Source organism: Anneissia japonica, unplaced genomic scaffold (genome assembly GCF_011630105.1).
Source record: "Anneissia japonica isolate Jap-2015-1 unplaced genomic scaffold, ASM1163010v1 scaffold1889_len2455224_cov183, whole genome shotgun sequence".
In the NCBI taxonomy this organism is placed as follows: domain Eukaryota; kingdom Metazoa; phylum Echinodermata; class Crinoidea; order Comatulida; family Comatulidae; genus Anneissia; species Anneissia japonica.
Window position 1 is genome coordinate 1,010,475 of NW_022752980.1, and position 23,132 is coordinate 1,033,606.

At 33.1% G+C, this 23,132-nt stretch overlaps 1 protein-coding gene across 1 annotated transcript in view; it reads right to left on the reverse strand.

The window, feature by feature from the left end:
- Positions 1 to 1,366: 1,366 nt before the first annotated feature.
- LOC117122509 (microtubule-associated protein 1B-like) overlaps positions 1,367 to 23,132 on the reverse strand; it is a 56,786-nt gene continuing 35,020 nt past the window's right edge. Inside the window, exons 2-4 of the mRNA XM_033268097.1 lie at positions 14,713 to 14,805; positions 11,054 to 13,714; positions 1,367 to 9,718 (exon numbers count right to left, since the gene is read on the reverse strand). Coding sequence (XP_033123988.1) covers positions 4,905 to 9,718; positions 11,054 to 13,714; positions 14,713 to 14,805 — 7,568 coding nt within the window. The 3' untranslated portion in view covers positions 1,367 to 4,904. The remainder of the gene's footprint in view (positions 9,719 to 11,053; positions 13,715 to 14,712; positions 14,806 to 23,132) is intronic.

Sequence of the window (23,132 nt, forward strand, 5' to 3'; positions counted from 1 at the left end):
GATATTTATTTTACAATACAAACTAAATCAGACAAACAGTATAAACCCCAATGGCAAATATCCCCACCACTGACGCAGGGCCATCGGAACCACACCGGCCGCACAGGCTTTGGCCGGACGACTTTTTCCCAATTGTATTACTGTACTTTTAAAAATAAATATACTCTGATACCTGAAGTATTAATGTTAGCATTAAATTGACTTTTTAATATTGTATACCGTATTTAAACAAAAATCCACCATTTTTCATTCACCGTTTTTGTATTGCCCATGTACATTTCAACTCTTTTGACAATCCTTAACTTTAGTAATTAAGATTGATTTTAAAAATCTTTAGATATATACATATAAATAGTGGCCCAAGCCTATCGAAATTTCGACATACGTATGTCGTAATTACGACTTATGTTGTAATTTCGACATATTATGTCGAAATTTCGACATAATAAGTCGTAATTACGACATACGTATGTCGAAATTTCGACATAATAAGTCGTAATTACGACATAAAAAATATATATTTCAGTGGCCCTAATAGGCTTTCGTAACTTCTTACTTTTCTTTTCCCCATTTAATTTTTCTAATTTTTTTTTTATTTCAGTAGGCCTAATTTTACTGTTTCTTTATTATCATTTTGAAACAAAATTTTGTTAATAATTTTGTTTTCAATCTTTTTAACGTTTACCACAATTTATATACTTAGAACTTTCCAAGATTTGTCTTGCATTCAGTTGTATTAGTTTAATTCGTTAATTTTATCGGTCTAGCTTATTTTGCCTTATATTGTATATACCATGTGCCCATACTAGCTTAAAAAATTTTTATTTTCTACATTAGTCTATATTAATAAGATTTAGTTAGGGTATGAACATTTGACTACAATAAATATTTTATCAAATTTAGTTGATAAAAATTCGCTATGGTCAAGTGATACTCTGATGCTTTCTGAGATAATGGTAAATGGCCTAACGATGGACCATGATGCCAAAACACTTAAGCCACACTAAAAGCCAGTAACAGCGCCAGCTAGGGTGTCAAGGGAAAATTTTGGACAAGTATGAAGCCCCTTCCCTCGAAGCCACTTTGAGTTCGTCGGATTATAAATATTCTGAGAGGAGAATTTTGGGTCGTCCTAAATAAAATCCAAGATCTCTTTCCATGAACCCATCTAGATTTTTTACCGGGACCCTGAACCAATTAGGCGGCCCCTTGGTGCGGGCACCTTGTCGAATACACTGTCGGCAAATGTCTGGAGCCACCCACTGCCAAAAACCTAAACGGGAATCACAAATCTTTCTCTTCCAAAGTCTAAATATTTAGGCTCAATGCAAACGACTACACATCAAAATCAATTAACATAAACACATAAATTTACTTTATTTTATCTTTATTTCATGCAAGCAGTACATTGCATCAATAACATATACAAACTCGCGCCACCAAAAGAGCACACCAAAAACCTTTTCGTTATTTTCGAGATCTTATTCCAAGCCGCAGTTGATAAGCACGATATTTACGGAAGTCTTAAAATCAAATAAAGCGGTACAACGATGGCAAATTGAAAATTCAATGACAATTCCCCCTAATTTACACAGTGAACACACCTGCACCTAACATGATTTAGCATAACATTTCTTTCGCATGTGTTATATCTATCAGTAGATCATGAATTTCTAATTTACTAAATACACCTACAGGCAGAGTGTGGGTCACAATAACATTCATCCAATTAAGCCATAACAATATGAAGTAAATGATTACATAATAATTCTTAAAAGGCTAAAGAACGTTATGTTTATATCTCAAATCCTATATCAAGTAATATTCTTCAGCATGTTGTGTTGGTTCATAATATAATGTTTTAAGAGTAAATATGAATATAGAAACATCATGCAGTTCAGGCAATTAAAATGTAAAGCATTATTGTGCAGTTAGATGTTTTGAAAGACTGTAACATTGACTATATAATTCAGTGAAATTTGTAAGAACTAGTAAACAACTTGTTTGATTAAATACTAATTAGTGTTGAAAATGTATCACTATGTATTTTACCAGTGTGTGCTGTCCAGAAATAAAGAGGCCATTAATAAGAGGCATTTAAAAATATTTGTACGTCCTAATAAAGAAAGTCCTATGTAAAAAAACCCCAATACAATTACATAATTATATTAATCATCAAAATAAACATCTTTTTCACCAGATTCTACCTCTCATTGTGTCTAAAGACCACTTGATTTCAGAAAAATCAAAATTGTTACGAGCGTCCACACAACTTAACACTTAATTCTTGTATACAATTGCGTAGTTCAACATGTATTAAAATCCCTTCACATTTTCAATTTTAACTTTTACAGCTTTTATTACCCCGAATTCTCTGGTTCCACTAAATGTTATTAATTCCATGTTTCACTTATATAAACACAATAGATACATTTTGCATACTACACATTATGCAATAACCGTTAAGCCTAATTTCATGAAAATCGCTACACTGTCGCTACAATGTTTTCAATACAATTGTTGTACTGCGCAGCAGTCCCTGACGCAATCGGGAAACTTCCCCGATTCGACAGACCAATCAGCATCACCGAAAGCTGTCGGCGATAGCATGTAGCGATTGTATAGAAACCAAGCTTAACCCAAACTAACCAAATTGATTGAATTGACTTGAAATGTGATCAAAATATCAAACAATTTGAATGGACGAATTGGTAAAACACAGCAAGTTTCTAGCATGCATGGACAGAATAATACAATCGCGAGTTTTCAACATCTTGGGAACGAGCTTTTAAAATGAATACTCTAACTTCTATAAGCATGCCTGAATAATGTTACATATTAAAATTCTTGAATCAAGTGTATATTCATATAGTGCAAAGGAAACCACACTTTTGTTAATCAATTATAGATTTAAAAGTCCTATTATTAGAACATACAATATGTAGATAATTCCAGAAAGTTAATCTACAGGAGAAACAACATTCTATTTTTTGATGCCTAATTTTTCCACTGATTTTAAAACTATTTTGAAAGCATTCCTACATTTACCATGCTCAACGTTTTGGGAAAATGTACGGACACACAATCAGATCCAATAGGTCTTCAACTCTTAAATTTCTACTACTATAACATAGTAATACTGACCTTTGGAAAAACTTAAACTTCTTTCTGTTGAAATATTATAAATTTTTTTATTATTACTCTTGGTTTAATTATATGGCACAATAAATTTCTTTTAATAAATTACATTATTCCACATAGTATTTCTCTAGACGAGACAATAATGTCCAAAACACTTATTAGGCCTACCTATGAATTAGTTATAATGCAATCATGCACAATGAGTGTACTTAAGATATAAATCAGGGGAGTATGGTAAATTGAACTGCACCCATAACCTTCAATTTCTACTTACTCTCAATTTTTTCATTTTTTTCTACTTGTATTGGATTAAATCCTTATTCATTCAAATAATAACACGATTAAGCATTAACATATCGTTGTTCAACAATAAGATTTCCTTATTATTTGATGGACAATCATTTGCCTTTTATTTTAATTATTATTTGTAATCTTAATTATAGTTTTTTAGACTATGGAACGATACACCTTCATTTACATCATCCATGATATATAAAGGAACTTCAACACCAAATTCAAATAAATAATTACAAAATATTAATAATTACAAAATAATAATAATAATCAACAATAATAATAATAATAATTATAACAATAATAATATTAAATTGTCATTTGTATAGCGCCCTTTTAAAACTATTGTTTGACACTGGCGCTCACGATTTTGAATCCATTTCAGCTATAGGAAACTGTAAGACATATCTAAACCACATTTTTCAACCATGATTTATGAACACAAATGTAGCAACAAGCGACCAAAAATACACCAGTCATGTAAATGACATTAACACAATTATATATTTGCTTATCAAATTAAGATAATAATATTCCCGAACTAAATTTAATTTATGTTACTGATTATCAATACAGTAGATTCAATTGCCAAAAAAAAATTCCTTTCTCTACCTTATTATGATAGAAATAAACTATTTTAATAGATTTGTTGACTTTTAACCAAGCAAGCAAATTAATGGACTATAAACTATACGTTACTCAAGTAGCGTCTAAATAATTACACTTCCAAAGGAAAACCTCTATTGCACTAATAATATGCATGCTGGGGAACACCGGCACCTTCATGTCGTAAAACCAAAGAAGAACATCATTGCAAATAAATAAATCAATATTTAATAATTATATCTTACAAAAACAAAAATTAGCATGAGAATCAAGCAGATTAAGTACACATAAATAAAAGACCTGGAAGAATTTTGATTGCAATGTGTCTGGCTTGGGCTAAGAGTGCGATCCAACTATTTTTCTACATATTGCATCATTTTTTTAAGTGCAGAATCATACTATCTAATAGGCATTGACAGTGAGTACAATCAATATGAAAACGTAAATAATTGTGTTTATAAGCAGATGAGTTGTCTTTACACTGAACACATGCATGAACCGAATAACCAATTCTATGCAAGAGCTACCTATATTTTTTTTTTAGTTAATGCAGGCTAAAAATACAAGGCATGAATAAAAAATTAAGCTCTACATAAAAGTGACCACTGGGTATACTCACAAAAAAACTCTACTCTACATCAGATAAGTGAAGCCTTCTTAATGAATCACGAATGGATACAGAAGAAGTTCTCTTCAGTCACCAGTATTAGCTTCTAGTAGCTAATCATGAGCTGAGTGATAAGCAGTATTGTTAAAAAGTTGACAATACACTCTTACAACATTCCTCTATCAGCTGTTTACATGGGAGCATTTAATTTTAGCGTTTTTTAAATTACTAAATTCAACATTACGCTACTGGTTATTCAAAATTCAACCTTGTACATATAGAATGTTTCATCCTTCATCTGTACAACACTTGAGCAGGCAGGCTGGGAGACAATAATCTTTGCTTTCTCAAGTTCTTTTTGTCGATTAATTTCCCAATCTTGGAGAACTTGTGTATCATAGGTTGAAATCACTGTCACTTCTAAATCCTTATCTTCCCACTTTGTCTTTCCTTCGAGAAGTGCTTCTAAAACATGTAAGCTTGGTTGGTCGCTGCCTTTATTATTACCACTAATTACGTAGTTCTTGGCTCTGACACGCCTGAAAAATTCCATATTTATGTTTTCTTTGCTTGCATGGTTAGGGACGTAGGTGAGATCAATGTAGACTGGAGGACCACTCACTGGAATTGGTTTTTCTTTTGGAGGAGCTGCTGCAGATTTAGTAGTACTCCCAGACTTTCCATTGACAGCCTTACTAGGTGCTTTCTTTGGGTCCGGTTTCTTCGAGTCATTCTTTTTTAGGGATGAAGATGACTTCTGAGGGGTTGATTTCTTATTATTAGACCCAGACGGTGTTGATGTCGGGCGCTTGGATTCTGTTTTTTTAGATGCTGCAGTAGGAGGTGAAGGCACCTTCTTTTTGCTGTCTGTCTGTTCAGCAGTACTTCTTCTTTCAGATGCTTTGGTAGGACTTGCAAATGATTTCTTTTCTTCCTTTTTATTAGATGTCTTTGAAGCTGCTGATTTGGTTGTAGATGCTTTAGTGCTCGCTTTTAGACTAGTGGGTTTGGCTAAAGGCTTTGATTCTGGTTTAGCCTTTGGTGTAGAAGATTCAGATTTTGCTGTGGATGTCTTTTCTTTCATTGTTGTAGCTTTCTTTTCTGCAGGTTTTGTGGCAGAAACTTTACTAGCTGTTGTTTTTTTTACTGTTTGTGTTTTGTTAATCTCATTTGTTTTTTTAACATCGGTTTTTTTAACATCAGTTTTCTTAACATCGGTTTTCTTAACATCAGTTTTCTTAACATCAGTTTTCTTAACATCAGTTTTTTTAACTTCAGCCTTCTTAGTTGCGGGCTTAGGTTTCGGTGCTGTTGATTTAGTAGGCTTATCACCTGTTTTAGCAGCAGGCTTCTTAGATGAGTCAGCTTTCTTTGGTGTTGCTTTCTTAGTGGATGTTGCCTTTTTGGTAGACACCTTTGCTTCTGCCTTTGATGACCCTACTTTTTCTTCTGTTTTTTCCTCAACTGGTATAATAACTGGGGCAACAACTCCTACAGGAGACTTGGGAGGGGATGCTACTGCTGCTGGGGAGACGGGTGGAGTTGGTGCAAGCTCTGGCGTTGTCTTTTCCTTTTCTTGATGGTCTTTTGCTTCCATTTCATCTCTCATTTCATCCATTCTTGCTTGGATTTCTTGAGGGCTTGGGGAATGTTGTACTGGACTTGATGATTCTATGTCATCCAAAGTAATTTGGTCTTGAGAATATTCTTCTTGTTTTTCTGTATGCACTGGTTTGGGTATATTATTAAAAGACACACCATCCAACTCATCTTTTTCACTATAGTTCTCAGTAACACCTACTGCTTCAATTGTTTCTTCCACTTCAGTGACTGATCTAGAAACCTCTTCAGGGTCATCTGTTTTTACTTCATTTGTAACCTGTTCTTCTTGTTTTTCTTCTGTAATTTGTTCTTCAACAATCAACTTGGATGTGTCTTCTTCATCTTTTTCACTATAGTTCTCAGTAACACCTGCTGCTTCAATTGTTTCTTCCACTTCAATGACTGATCTAGAAACCTCTTCAGTGTCATCTGTTTTTAATTCATTTGTAACCTGTTCTTCTTGTTTTTCTTCTGTAATTTGTTCTTTAACAATCAACTTGGATGTGTCTTCTTCATCTAGTAGAGTGGTTTCAACTGTCTCTTCTGTTGTACTTGGTTGTAATGACTCCTCTGTTTCTGTCTCCATTGGCTGTACAAATCCTTCTGTGATTTGCTCCTCAGAAACACATTCTGCTTGAACATCACTTTGAGCTATAACATTAGATTCAGTTACAATTGAATCAACTGCTTCTACTTCTTCCTCTTCAATATTGACTTTACTAAACTCTTGTTCTTCACTCTGCTCTTCTAGTTTTTCGCCACTAGGGCTTTTCTCATTTGGAACTTCGTCTTCCAACTGTTCATCCTCTTTAATTTTTACAATTTGTTGTTCATCAGCTAGTGAATCAGTAACTGTGGGTTCATCAGTTGTTGCTTCTTCAGTTTTTATCTCTTCTGTTTGTAATTCATCCGATGGTGTATCTTTTACTGCCAGCTCTTCAATGTCTGGTTTCTCAGTTTCAGGCTCTTCTGTTTGTGGTTCCTCTACCTTTGTGTCCTCAGCAGGTGATGCCTGTGAGTCTTCCGCTAGTGACTCCTTGTCTAGAGGCTTGTCAAATTCTTGTTCCTCAATCTGAGATTCCTTAGTTTGCAGTACCTCTGTATATGGTTCTTCAGTTTCCTCTGATTGTGGTTCATCTACCTTTGTGTCCTCAGCAGGTGATGCCTGTGAGTCTTCCGCTAGTGTCTCCTGATCTATAGACTCATCAAATTCCTCAATCTCAGATTCCTTAGATTGCAGAATCTCTGTGTATGGTTTTTCAGTTTTCTCTGATTGTGGTTCCTCAGTTTCCTTGGATTCTGGTTCTTCAAGTTGTGTTTCTTGTAAGTTGAGTTCTTCTGTTTGTCGTTCCCCAATTAGTTGTTCCTCAGATACAGTGTCACTTGTTTGCAGCTCATCAGTTCCCTGTGGTGCCTGTAATTCTGCATTTGTAGATTCTTCTGTTTTAGCCCCCACAATTTGCGATTCCTTAAATTCAGTTGCTATTTCTTCTGCTGTTGTCTCATCATTTTGTTGTTGCTCAATTTCAGTTGCAGATTCTTCAGCTCCAGTGTCTGCTGTTTGTGGTCCATCTGTTTGTGGCATCTGGGTTTGTATTTCTTCTCTTTGTAGTTCGTCAAGTTCGGTTGAAGGTTCTTCAGGCTCAGACTCTTCTGTTTGTAGTTCTTCCGTTTTTAGTTCTTCAATTTCTGTACGTTCTGTTTTAGGTTCTTCAGTTTGCTTCTCATCAATTTGAGGTTGCTCATCTAATGTTTGACTTTCTTCAAGCAAATCAGAAACTATTGCTGATTCTTCTACTTTTGTCCCAACCATTGTATCTTCCAGATGGACAGGTTTTTCACTTTCTACATCTACTGCTGCTTCTTCTTGTATTTCAACGTATACTTTCTTTTCATCAGACTCGGAAATTTCTGTATCTTCAATTTCAAATTCATCTCCGTCTTTTGGAAGCTCTTCACATTGCACATCAAGTTTTTCTTCTCTTTGGATATCTGTTTCATCCTGAGGATTATCTATTGTTTCACCAGGTTCATCATCTGATGCTGGCTTTTCAAATTTAATGTTCTCTGTTTCGCCAGGGAATGCTTCTGTTTCACCAGCTACAGCAATCTCAATCTTTTCATATTTCAATTGTTCCTCGGGTTTAACCTCCTCTCTATCCACACATTCACTATCTGCAAGTTCTTGATGTTTAGATTCTACATTTGAAATCTCTTCTGACATTTCTGTTGCCTCCGACTTATTTAGTAAATCGAAATTTGAGTGTTTGTTTTCATCTTTCTCAGCCTCATCAGGCTTGTCCTCTTCTGTTTCACTGTGAACATGGTGTGGCTGAAAACTTGTGTCAATGTTTTCTTCAGTTATATCATCTGAAATCACTTCTACCATTCCACTTAGAATGTCTTCCTCACCTTTTTCCGCCTCAATACTTTCTGTTTCTTCAACTGCATAAACATTCTTTTGTTGCTTATGATCTTCTAAAGCTTCTTCACTTCTTTCTAGTTGTTTATCATGTGGCTCTTCAGGCAAGCTTTCAAATTCTTCAATACCTGTTTCAACTTCAGTTTCTACTGTTTCAAGCGCTCCTTCTGTTACAGCTTGTTTATCACTTTGGACTTTTTCTTGCATATAACTTTTTTCTTCTACAGAATCATCTGTCAATTCACGTACTTGCATTTCTTTTAAAAGCTTTTCTTCATCTGATTCAGCTACTTCCCCTTGCAGTTGCACTTCGTCTACTTCTTCTTCAGTGTCCTTGGCCATATCAGTGGAATCAATCATTTCTGCTTCAACTACGTGCCCGTGCAGTTGAACTTCATCAATTTTTTCTTCAGTGTTCTCGGGCATATCGTTGGATTTATATATTTCTTCATGTTGATCAAGCTGGTGTGAATTTTCATTATCTTGCATAGCATAAACTTCTTTGGGCTCCTCTATAAGGTTTTCTTCTGGCACTTCGAACACTTGGTGTGTACCTTCAGCAGGAATATTCTCTACATCACTACTCTTCTCTACGTTTTCAGAAGCCTGTGGTGTGGAATGAATGACTTCTGCTGTTGCCATTTCACCAAGAGATTTGTCCTCTGTTTCTACTTCAGTATCATGCAATTCTACAGTTTCAGCTTCCTTGGTTTCTGCCGTTTCATGATCAACTGCAATGGCAATGGTTCCTACAGCTTCCACCTCTACAATATGTTCTTGATGCTTGCTTTCATCAGGAATACCACTTAAATCTAAAATTTCTTTAAAATCTGAGGAACCCTCAGTCATTGTCTCTGAACTTAGATCTGTACTGTGTCCTACTGTAATATCAACAAATTCAGAAGCAGTCACATCTGTACTTGTATCTTCAGTAATGTCTTCATCTCCCATCTGCACTGCTTTGTGTACTTCTTCTGTTTGTTCAACTTCAATCTGTGACGCCTGTGACTCAGCATCAGATGAGTCATCATGGTCATTTTCTTCATCTTAAAAAAAGAAAATTTTATAAGTGATAATCTCCAATATGGCGTTTTGTTAAAAACCAGGGAACAGTTAAATTACATGGATTGATCTCGAACTACAGTACTAAGGCGTGCTAATCCGATTGAGTTCCTATTGTTCGCTATTGTTCAAGTCAATAATTTTCCTGCTGTGTTTTAGTTCTTTGATCATAGACGCGCCTACCGACAGTTCAGCAACAAGTATGAAAATATCATCACCAACGTCAGCAACTTGGCCTTTGACTTCCAAAACCAGTCGTTTTCTATTTATATTTTTGTGTTTCTTAACAAATATACAGCAAATTAACACATGACGACTGATTTGAGACCATTTTACATATGTTATAAACGTGTTCCCTAACTTACATGGCGAGATTTACTAAGCAAGCGGAGTTTTAAATTTATGCAGAGGATGTATTGCAGGGATGGGCATAAAAATCGGACGAAGGGCCAAAGCATATTTTTGATTTAACACCGAGGGCTGCACCTAATTTTCTTTTAGAACTAGAGTACATACTGTACATACTACAAGCATTATACTTTTTTCCTGTTAATTGTTACATCATAAATTCAATAAATAAGAGTACAGGAGAGGAGTACAATACTACATAACTCCCTGCATAAAAACACCATCCCACATATACTGTACTGTCACAAGTATGTTTAACAGTGAACACAGGACCAGGGCCTAAAATAATTTTCTTTTTAAAATAATATTATGGATACATGATTAACAGTCCTGCTGAATGGAAAAAGCATTCGCAACAAACGTCCATGGTAAGGCCCGAAGCCTCCCAACAGTATAGTACTAAGCAACATAGGGCTAGGCTATGCCTGATCGTGAGTGAAAGGTGTACATGTTACGTTCAACGTCCTTATATCTAGGCCCGAATCCATGTCAAACTGTTGATAGTTAAAATATTGACACTCTAGATTTACTTTTTGATAGAAAATAGAATATAGACCATTAGCCATCGAACATATTTGCAAAATATTAAAACAATCCTCGTTTCTGTATAACATTTAGGTGGTGTAATTTAACTGTTCCTTGGTATGATACGACGTTGATCACCATGAGAACACGATGCAGGAAGTATTAGATCGTGTAGTTTACACAATAGCGAGCATGCGCAAAGCAATTGGGTCATCATATAGTTATAAATTGTTTATCAGTTGGTTATGATAAGAGTGGCGGTACCACAGGTTATAACCTTTGATGTTCGGTTCGAGATGTTTCCATGTAATTTAACTGTTCCCTGTTAAAAACATATCAAATAATTTTATAGCTTGACTTTGATAAAGTAAAAAAATAATCCTTACCCACAGCAATATTTTGTGATGCAGTTGGCTCATCCAATGGGATTGATTCTTGTACTGCCACTTCTTCAGCTTCAATTTGCTTCTCTTGATTTTCATCACATACGGTTTCAACATTTCTTAGGTCTCCAGCTTCAGGTTCTGAACTTTGTTTGGAGAGCTCTATAGTCGGTTCCCATGGACATGGTTCTTGCTGTTGATGATCTAATGGAATGGAATCCTGACTAGCGTCTGGTGAATCATCAATCTTATCCTGTTCTTCTGAAATCAATTGCTCATTTACTTCTTCCTGTGAAATGTCTTCTACAGATTGGTCTGTCATTTGATCCTCTGATGTTTCTGTATCGATACTGTTTGCTGTGTTCTGATCTGGCGATGTAGCAGGATACCCCTCATCTGGGGATTCTATTGGTGCTTTTGTTGCTATTGGAGCAACAATATCATCACCACTAGGATTATAGCCTATTGGTTGCATTTCTGGCTGTTGGCTTGTAAACTGTACAGGATCTGGCAGGTTGTTTTCTGATACCTTCTGAATTTCAACATCAGCTTCCTCATCTGGGGGAGGAGTGTTGCAATGAATGCCATCATCACAAATACCATCTTGAGGAGGAGTATTGCAATGTATTCCATCTTTGCAAACACCATCAGCAAGTTCTGGAGGAGGAGTATTGCAATGGAGTCCATCAGTGCAAATCCCATTAGCAGGTTCTGGAGGAGGAGTATTACAATGAATTCCATCTTTGCAACCACCATCAGCAATCTCTGGAGGTGGTGTATTGCAATGAATCCCATCAGTGCAAATCTCATCAGCAAGTTCTGGAGGTGGAGTATTGCAATGGAGTCCATCAGTGCAAACCCCATCAACAGGTTCTGGAGGAGGAGTGTTACAATGAATCCCATCTGTACAAATTCCATCAGCAAGTTCTGGAGGAGGAGTATTGCAATGAATTCCATCTTTGCAAACTCCATCAGCAAGTTCTGGAGGTGGAGTATTACAATGAATCCCATCTGTGCAAACCCCATCAGCAGGTTCTGGAGGAGGAGTATTACAATGAATCCCATCTGTACAAATTCCATCAGCAAGTTCTGGAGGAGGAGTATTGCAATGAATTCCATCTGTGCAAACCCCATCAGCAAGTTCTGGTGGAGGAGTGTTGCAATGAATTCCATCAGTGCATACACGATCAGCAAGTTCTGGTGGAGGAGTATTGCAATGAATCCCATCTGTGCAAGGAGCATCATTAGTGGTGGTAACAGCTAGGCTACTTTTTGATCCTTCTTTTGAATCTCTTGCAGGTTTTCCTAGTCCATTTACAGCTCCATTTACTTTCCCTTTTGCTGAAGTGCGGCCTGAAGTTTTTTTTGAAGGTTTTCCTCCACTTTTAAGCTTGTTTTTAGTGACATCTGCATGTTTTAAAAAATCCAGATCCTTACATCTATCCAGTCCTTCTAAAATCTTGTTTTGTGGAGCATTTCCAGGGAATAGTACTCTAACAATGTTTTCATTTGGATTATATGGCTGCCATACAATGAGGGCACAAACAGACACAACATTTGAGAGTACCAAATCTCCATCTTTTCCATTTACACTAACTCCCGTTTTGGCCTTTGTGAAACATTTTGCATTGGTGCTCCACTGTTGCATAAAGTCTTTCAGTTCTTTTGCATCTTTAGGTGGTGATAGTATGAACATATCAAGTTTACCAATGCCCACCTTCTGGTAAAGTGTAATTGGTTCAATTGTTTTACCGCTATTCGAAGTACACATTATTGGTTCAATGTCCAAATCTCTCAACAGTTGCATTGTTTTGTTTCCACTACTAACAGTTTTAAGAACCAAACTCATAGGTGAGCTTTTTCCTTCTGGGGCATTGACATAAACAACACCTACTTCTGGTGAGTTACATTTCATCTGCCATTCATCAAACTCCTCTGTTCCTCTTTCAGGTTCTGGAAGCTGGGCTTCTGCTATTTTACGTTCCAATAAGCTGTTTATTCCAATGACACTATCTGGCTGCATATGTGGCAATAGAATGGCATCTATTCTGTGTAAGTGCTTAGCAAATTTCCAAAAGCATGGTTTGACTGGATAACCACCTCCAATAAAGATACTGAAATCATTGACGGCGAAGAATGCACAATCACCTTTTGCTGCTGGAAAGATCAGTACAGTTGGCTTTGAAATTTTGCACTTTACTCCAACACCAATTGTTGGTGGCTCTAATTGGTCAAATGGAGATGGCACTTGCACATGTGTGGATAGTGCATCCACTAGTTGCGGAATACTCTGAGCATCGTTTTTAATGTCACTTGGGTTAAATGTTAGAGTTAAAAGTTTGGTAAATTCTTGTTTTGATACTGTTCCAGCTGGCCAATGACAACCAGATACAGATAATGTTGGCTTCTCTTCACCAGCACTAGATAGGGCACTCTGAACATTTTCTTCAGAAATGATATCAATGATATCTTGAAGATTGAATGTATCATCACTGAGCACCCAGTCACCAGTGATCTCAACCACATGACCTCCATATATTAGGCACTTGTGCTGAGCTGAATGTGACAAAAGATTCTGAAGCTCAACTTTCACAGCAGTGGCATTAGGACTAATTAGCATCACAATGCCCAGGTTCTCTCCTGCATGGCAGATACTACTGCGACCTGAAAATAGATAAAAAGACAATAAAATTACAACGATTTACAATGTTAAGTTTAGGGATAAAAGGTAAAACATACATAATGTACAGTACTGAAATTTAAAACAAATTTATAGATAGGCCAATACTATTAAATAGAGGAATTTAGCAATGTCAGCCCATCAGTAAAAAAAATGTTTTGCTTTTAAATTGTCAAACAAAAAATCAAACAAATACATAGATTTAGAATAAGGGAATACAAGTAGCTGTAACAATGGAAATAAAAACACCCATTTATACATACTTAAATCGTCATGTGGGCTTTAGTCTCTGCATTTTTGTTTGCAATTACACCTGTTTATACATACTTATATTGTCTTTGTAGACATTAATCTCTGTACATTTTTTTTCTGTAATTACTATAATAAGTGCATGATGACAAGTCTGCCAGAAAATAGTTATAAATGTTTCACTGGAGTAATATAGAGATAATATGTTTTAAAATTTAGAATTTTCATGAATATTCATAGTATTGATTAATAAATATGCATGAGGATTACGTCCAGTCCAGGTATTATAAGTTGAAGTCAGTATAGCTTCTCCAGTATCAGGAAGCTTGAAGTTATTATAAAGAAACTATAGGATATCCTGTGTTTCCTACTAAGTGTTTCCAATATTTCAAAATGGTTGCCTACTGAATCAATGAAGAATTTGGTTTTCAGCCAATTCAATTCAAAATTTCCAATATATTTCATTAATGGCAAGTTTATTCTGAAATGAAAATAAACCATCTCTTACAAGTATAAAATAACATTAATGTAATACCTCCAAATAAGTACAACATATTTGTGGGAAGGCTTTTATTATATTATAATTATGCAGATATAAATTGGGTAGATAAATTTTTACTAAAATTCAAATGGTTTCTCTAAATTTTGAAATTCTCAGAATAAACGAAACTGAATAAAATCCTGTACATTATTTATATATCCATACAAAAATGTATATTTGATAAATATATACCAGATTCATCAGTCTTTAGATCAGCTTGGGCGAGGGCTGAGATGTTTCCATCTAGTCCAGCATCTTCGCCATCAATATTCCAGCATTTCAGACCTGAAAGATAAATACAGTAATTTTATTTATTAACTATATGCCCTGAAATTAATGAAAAGTTTGTACATTTTGATTATATATACTTATTCTTCCAGAAAAAAAATAAACGGTCGGGATCACAACAAGAAGTGCCATAGACGCTTGTCACTAAGTGACCCACAGACAAAAAAAGACAACAGAAAACAAGAAAAGAGGAAAACTTTGTGAAAACAGTGGAGTAACATAAAAAGAGTACATTATGCACCTACAGTAGCTTTAAATGTTGTATAAAAATATAATGTTTTTACAAATTTTTACAATAACCAGAAAGGGAATTAATGTTCTTAAAATAATCACTGTGTCCTTTTCATAAACGTGGTCCAGCAGCAGAAATAAGTTGAAAGGGAGGACATATTGAATGAATGCATAGTGTAAGTTATAACATTACTGTATTAGAAAATATTTTAGGTATTGGGTTTATAGTGATTATATATCCAGCAATCAATATACCAGACTTATATCTGTATCATGATGTAGCTATATACATGATAGATGCAAATGAGTTAAATGGGTAGACATGTCACATCTTATCAGTCTAGTGGTCATGTGACAGTGATATCTAATTATATCAGTCTCTCTAATCAATACTGGTAACGAGTACTTGGATACTTCCTTGGTGAGGCCCTTGAGGTACCTTGAAAATAAATATGGAATGCTTTCAATGCGCTTTATTAACTAGCTTGCCATATTTACTGTTCAGTAGGAGCCCCATCACAATCATTCGTATTGATTGAACACACAAGAAACATTCAAAAAAATCATTTGGTAATTCTATTCCAAGTTTGCTCTTTTAATGGAACACCAGTCGCGGAGTTCTAATAAAGAAAATCAATATATGAAATTCACTGCTTTCCATGTATTAGGGTGTAAAAATATTTAGTTTGAATTTCCTTTCTGAGCAAAATGTTATGGATATTGAAAGTACAGGGATAAAACGCAATTAAATTGGAACAATATTGAAGGGGGCCTTGATTACTAAAAGTAAAGAACTTTAGTATTAACTATATATAGAAAAACAGTCATATAATAATTACAAATAATATTTTTCGGTGAAAAAAGATTTCATAATGAGACGCATGAATAATCTTTTTTATACAGGAAGTAAGTGCTTTTGTATTTCTCTTGCTACTGGTTTATGTTAGTGGGGGCGTGTCCAAACCTATGGTGTATAACTCACGCACAAGCATGGTGGACTGACCTGGGACTTTGGGATAGCTAAACTTAAAATGATATAAATTGACATCAGTGTCTCACCAAGATAGATTTCTATTTGCAGACAAATATAAGTTGAATATTACGATTACAAATAAGAATTGATTAAAGAATTATTGTCTGTATTGAGGTAAAATGAACAATACATTTTAATTGTAAATTTTGTATATCTAGGTAAATTACTTTATATGCTTTAAACTGAAATAAAATAACATATTTCCTGACCAATTATGCAGATATAAGAGCATTCTTATATTTCTTTGTCATGATGTGCGTTTAATTGACTAGTAATACATTTCAGGATTTTTGTAGTAAAAATATCTGTAAATAAATTGGTTTTTATATTATGAAAAATGTTTCATTTAGGTTTTTATCATGAACAGTATGCAGCTGGAAATATGTAAATGGGTATTCAATTGATGTAGTAAATAAATTAGATTGCACTGTAGAATATTTGAATCATCTTAAAGTCTTATGATGAACTGTTTAGCATTGTTAAAGGTTCCAGCAGATTGTGTTTGACTGTAAAGGCGAGCATTCACTGCGCATGACGAATCCAACTCTACTCTCTGCGAGAGATATACGGCGTGACGCCGAATGCTGATTGTCGGTGGCAGTCTGAATGGATCATCATTAAAAACGATTCGTTGCGCGCGCATTGTTGCATTGCCTTCATTATAGAATCGCGTCGGCTGACGACCGCTGTGTTAAGCGAGTGCCCGGCTTAATTCACCTTTTCATTAAGGTTCTCACAGTATACAGTATTCATCCTGACAACATATGCCTAATTTACGTTGAATTAGAGTACTAAAATATTTAATTTTTCATCTACAAAATTTGAACAGAATTTGATATCACTCCATGCAATAAAATGATTACTTTATATCATATGGGACTCATTATAACAATCAAACACAGTTACCACTTGGAAAATGTTTAAATAATTAATTTTAAACTTAAGGTTAAAAGGCACCAGGTAGGTAAACTGTAAGCTTAGAATTTATTCTTTATAACCTTTCGGAGTACTTTTACCATTTGGTCTCATTTCAATATTAATGGTCACTTCTTAACGTGTTCTTGAATAATTGTTATCTAGCTATGATCAATTATAAACTGCACTCGAAGGATATCTAATATTCACCTAGGAGTCTAGTTTACCACATCGTTAGCTTTTAACACATTAGGTATGACTACACACAGTAAATATTGCCAACAGATGGTTCTTAATATGGAAGAGGACATAATACAATTTTACCTGCGGGCACTGAGAATACACTTGTATTAAAAAGGTTCATTATGTAAAATCCTAAACATAGAAAGTTAAAGCATATTTTACAATTGTTTTAGAGTATTAATGATATATGCACTATATAGATGCAACATTATTATTAATATTATACACAGGCATTACACATGGGATGCTTTTACATTAAGTGGTGGACAGGGGGTCCAGGTGAGGAGGGGTACTCACAAGAAAATTTCTAAATTGCCATAATTATAAGATGATAAATATGCATCAACCCTCCCTATTGTCTGATTTTAATACTTTAAGCAAACTGTTTCCACTTATTCTCCCAAATATATATTTAAAAGTATGGCAAATGAGCTATAAAAGCACATACATATTATATACCGTATTATGATAGGGTAGAGAAAGGTGAGGAAAAGATGCTCTAGTACTCTAACAAACTACCGCTAAATCTTTGTCCACAATATCAAATTTTCATTTACAAAAAACTGTTGTATGCCCATAAATAGTCATGATATGCCTATATATGGACAGGACTTTAGGACTACAGAGTAAATAAGTCTTTAGACTTTTGTGAGTTATCTTTGGCCTTCACACTAAAGAAAGCCAATACAATCCTATAACTCATCACTAGCATATCAACATACCAAAACATAAATCTAATCTAATGTTTTTTTAATTCATTTTCCATATTCAAGGTCCCATATTGTTGTTTTCTTAAACCACTAAGTTTGGAGATCAAGCTTAAAAAAACAAACATAATAACTTTAAAAAACAACTAATAAAAGAATATGTATGTAAAAAATGGTCTGAGGATGATCCCAAGGATATCGATTGACTGAAAAACATGCAACGAAAGACAGATTTTCGTCAGAATGCAGCAAAAATTGGCATGGCCTGCATAATTTTTGTTTCTGATGAGAGTATCTTGGCATCAATCCAACTCACAGCTAGAATTTAGCAGGTGTTAACATTATCCCTGGCATAGTAGACAAAGCCAATGATAGTTTTATTCAAACTGATATTTAAAAAAAAAATTATTTGAAGTAAAATACACAAAAAATATTGTTGTGCATCCTTGAAAAAGGAATCGCACTAGGAACACCAGGATTTCCATGTACCATATTTATTCAATCTCCGAATATTTGATTTGATTTAGATTTGACTTGATATCTGATTTAACATTTTGAATAATTTTTGCATATAGTCCATACATAAAGTATCTTTTTAAAAAAGCATATATTCCATAATATAATATATTTTTCTTTGTGTTAGTCTAAACCTTGCAGCAATGAACTTAGTCTTAATAGCAAGATGTCAAATGTAAACGTTATTGGAAATAAATAATGTTATTTTTAATATACCTCATATATGGTCAGTACTTATTATTGTACACTGAGTTTTCATTATAAAAAATCAATAGAATTTTCATTAATAAATACTATAAATACTACTAGTACAATGGTGAAATATTGTTGCAAAATTTTATATTCTTTGCACCTATATGCAGTATATTTAGACGCATAATCAGATAAAATAGAAAACTCAATAAAAGATCCAATACTTTTGGGTCTTGTATTCGAATCTGATAATAGCAAAAGTGATATGATATGAAACTGCTATTGCAGGAATTGATCTAGCAACCTTTGGAGTAGTTCTGGTGCTCCCTCTTAACTGGACATGGAACAACCATTACCACCTAGGGTACACTAGTTTGGCTTATTTTCCAGAGTTTAGTTTTTTACTCTATACATTACTAACAAAAATGGTATTAAAAATTTATTCAAAAAATCAGATTTTGCTGACAAGATATTTATCAGGATTTTTTTTAAAGGACTGCAGACTTAGTGTTGTAAATATTCTAAAATGAACAATAATGTGTGTGTTATCTTTTTATTACAGCCATTACCAACAGTTACGATAGTATATTTAACTAAATATACATAAACATAAAAAATAAATAGAAGAACAAAAAAAGATTGCTCAACAAATTAAGCGTACACTAGGAAATTACTGTATGGTGCAGTAAAATAATTTTCTATGGTGGACTAAAAATATATTCTGTAATATATCAATTTTAATTACTCTAATTGCTGCTATAAAATACTATTTAGATATGGGTCTGTGTACTTTTGCTAATTTGCAAATTCAGGCAATGTAGATTATCGATAATGTTATGAATTGTGAAGGCAAACTGCCAAAGGCCAAGTAACCAAGTGATTCTAGCACTTTGGTTGCTCTGTCAGGGAGTTAAAATTTAGGTCACATCTTTTTTTAATGCGCCAATATATCTATACTACTATGATACAATTGCCATTCAGTTGGCAATTTGTATATTTTATGTGTATATTTATAGCATATTTGGAGATATAGATCTTTACTGCGTATACCATTTGAACTGTCAATCTTGTATCAGAGGTCCCATTGAAAAAAAACACATGGTCATGGTTAGAAAAAAAATTACACCTTACGATGACAAATTGGCGATGTATTTTTAAGGAGCTTGAAGTGTCATAAACATATCATAAAAAGAGAATGATAGCAAAATGAGTACATAATTTAATGAAATTGCCTTCGGCATTATAATTAAAGCAGACTGATTAACCATATAAATTAATTATCCCTAAATTATATTTATTATATTTAGAAATAAATGAATTAATAATTCATATCAGAATAATTAATAATCTATTAATTTAATATAGCATCAAAGATGACCTTTGGGGATTATTACAAAAATATAACCATCAGGATGATTAAACAACCTATCCAAGAAAGGGAACTACTGTATCTGATACCCTTTGTGAATAAATAAACAAAGAAAATGATGTAAATTTTTGAAAACGTTAAAAATTAGTATGCTTTTATAACAAACCCACAAAGAAATTAAAAACCTATCCCTGCTATATGGAGCAATATTATTTAATTTCATGGCTTGCCTTATGGGTTTATCATGCAATTACCTCAATCTATAAAATTCTTTATTGCTAAGACATAATGAAACAAGTCGACTATGTGCATATGAAAATAGGTAATAAGTATAAAATGATATGAAGAAATTACCTAATTATAAGCAAAATATATAAGAACAACAAGTATCAGTACTAACATTCACATTGTGCAAATACTGTACTTGTAACATGATGATCAGTTTACCCCAAAATGGTTCATTCACTAAACACAATATAATAATTAAAAGACATACAGGAGTAATTACATTATATAGATTAACTGATGTTTATAATATAGCATTCTTGTTACTTACAGTACATGGAGAAACTGAAAAATGTATGTAAAGTAATAGTTTACTTTGGATTATTCAAAACTGAAAAAAATCTTACATGGCCAGTTCATAGTCAATGATTTTATTTACAGTTTTATATTTAGTCTTTATCTTTAAAGATGGCACCAGAATATCTCACATTGGAGAATACAATTTAAAATGGGGATTAATATATTAAAATAGAATTGCTGATGAACAGTTGAAATATTTTATCATGTAATAAAGTCTATAAAGCAAGTAAACAAATGAAAAAGTAAACAATGTTATTGATATACACTGAACAATGTATGTATAAAGTGTAACATTAAATAACATTATTAATATGTATAATAAAAGAAAGACTATTTTTACTTTAAAATGAGCAAGAAAACATGAAAGGATGTATATTTATATGTCAATCAAAAAACAGTGATTATGATTAACATTTGCTTCATCAATTCATCAACAACATAATTAAATAATTGAATTGCATTCCGGTTCAACTATAATCAATCTCCCTTTAAGCCTACGTGTTTATCAAAGCAACGCGTGTGAAATTTGATACATGCGTGTTTGCTCAATACATGTGCTGACGCTATTTTTCAAGTTAATTCATTAACTTGTATTAACTATTACCATATACTACAGTAAATATATTAATAAAACCATTCATAAATTGTATAATTAAGAGTCCCTATGAATATAATAATAGCTTGGCTAATTAACATTAATGTGACTAATATACTAATACATACAGAATACACACTGCACATACAAATAATAACTGTACCTTTTAATAATAAACTAAAACATAATGAAAATATATGAAAAAATTAAGATGAGGAAAACCAATGAAAAAAAACTTTAAAAACATCCTATGTTGATATTTTGAATCACTCATCCAACCACCGATATGAAATACAACATAGTATAAATTATGTTGCACTTTCCTAAAATTCAGCTTTGAAATTTATGGAAGTATAACGATAAACAAGATTAAAATTGGATGGAAGTATTTTAGACTGACAGAATGGCATGTTTTGAGTCAATTATTCGTCTGCACACATTACTACTGAACAAATTGGGAGAGTTCAGAGTTCCTCATCATCATTGTACTTAAGATTCTCCACACCTGTCTTCAGACTTCAGCTATAATTATGTATGACACCCACTGTCCCAACCATTTCCTTTATCATAAGCCCATTTTAATATTAAGAAACTTTAAAGGAGAGGAAGTCTGAAGTCTCATTTTATCTATGATGACACACAATATAATTATTAATTTGTTCGATGCATACATAAAAAAAAATCAAATAAAACTGAATTAAGTTATTAATGGGAAAGCAACCATATAGGTGCCTGGACCTATGGATACTATCCAAAAATATTCAAAGGGAACTATGACCTATAAAATCATCACTTAACACCAGCTAGCATTATTAAGAAGGATGGATGTGGCCAAGAAATACTTACAACTTCAAACCAAATAAGGATGCATTAGCTGAAGATATTGTACATGGTGTAACACAATGTCCTAATTGTATTAAGAAAGTAATAAACATACTGTTTCAATTAATGAAAAATCTGTCATTTTTTTTTTATCAAACATATCAATCAATTAAAAAAAAATCATTCTCTGTATTATAATACTATTAATTGTGACTTTAATATAAAAAAAAACATATTTATTCATAGTAAACTTTCTGTTGAATTCTTACAGTATATATCAAATAACTATTTAGAAATAATTAAAAACAAATTATAATTAAAAATTTGTTAAGTGACTTATTACCTAGTGATTCTGGGTGATAAAAATATAAAATGATCAATATATAAATAAAAAACAGATTGGACAGGTATTCATGTGTGTCAGTGTTAGACAACAGAAAAACTGCAAAAAACTTGTTTATAACACCATTTTCAAAATTATTAATTGAAAAAAGGATATTAGAATATTCAAGTTGAAAGCTATAATTAGCAAGAATTAGATTTTATGAATGATCATAGTCCCATAATGTGGTGATAATCAAATGTATCTGCAGAGGAAAATTCCTATCCAACTGTAAATAATGAGTAAAATATGAAACTGATTATGTGACGTTAATTTTTTACCATTGACAATAAATTAATCAACCATAATTACGTCCATACATATTTGGGTAGTGGTTAAAAAAATATTAATTATTATTCAAAAAATAAAATTATTAATGAAACCCCAACTGTCATTATCAATGTAACCTATTACAATCACTTTATAAATTAATAGTTATAAATTAACCAATATAGACAAAATTCAGTAGTAGAAATAATAATACTATATTTAATGCCTCTTCTAGATTTTGAGGACTATATAGCTATTTTATTGATTTATTTTTTTTTATATTTTTATATATTTGTTAAATAAAAATTAACATTGATGATGTTTGAATTACAGTATACAAATTTATATTCAAACAATTGTAGACTTTTTAAAATTTGCAAAGGAAGGACAAAATGGTTTAGAACCCACATTACTGTACATGATCAGATTCATTTTAACACGCCCAGCAAAAGTTATTGATTTCT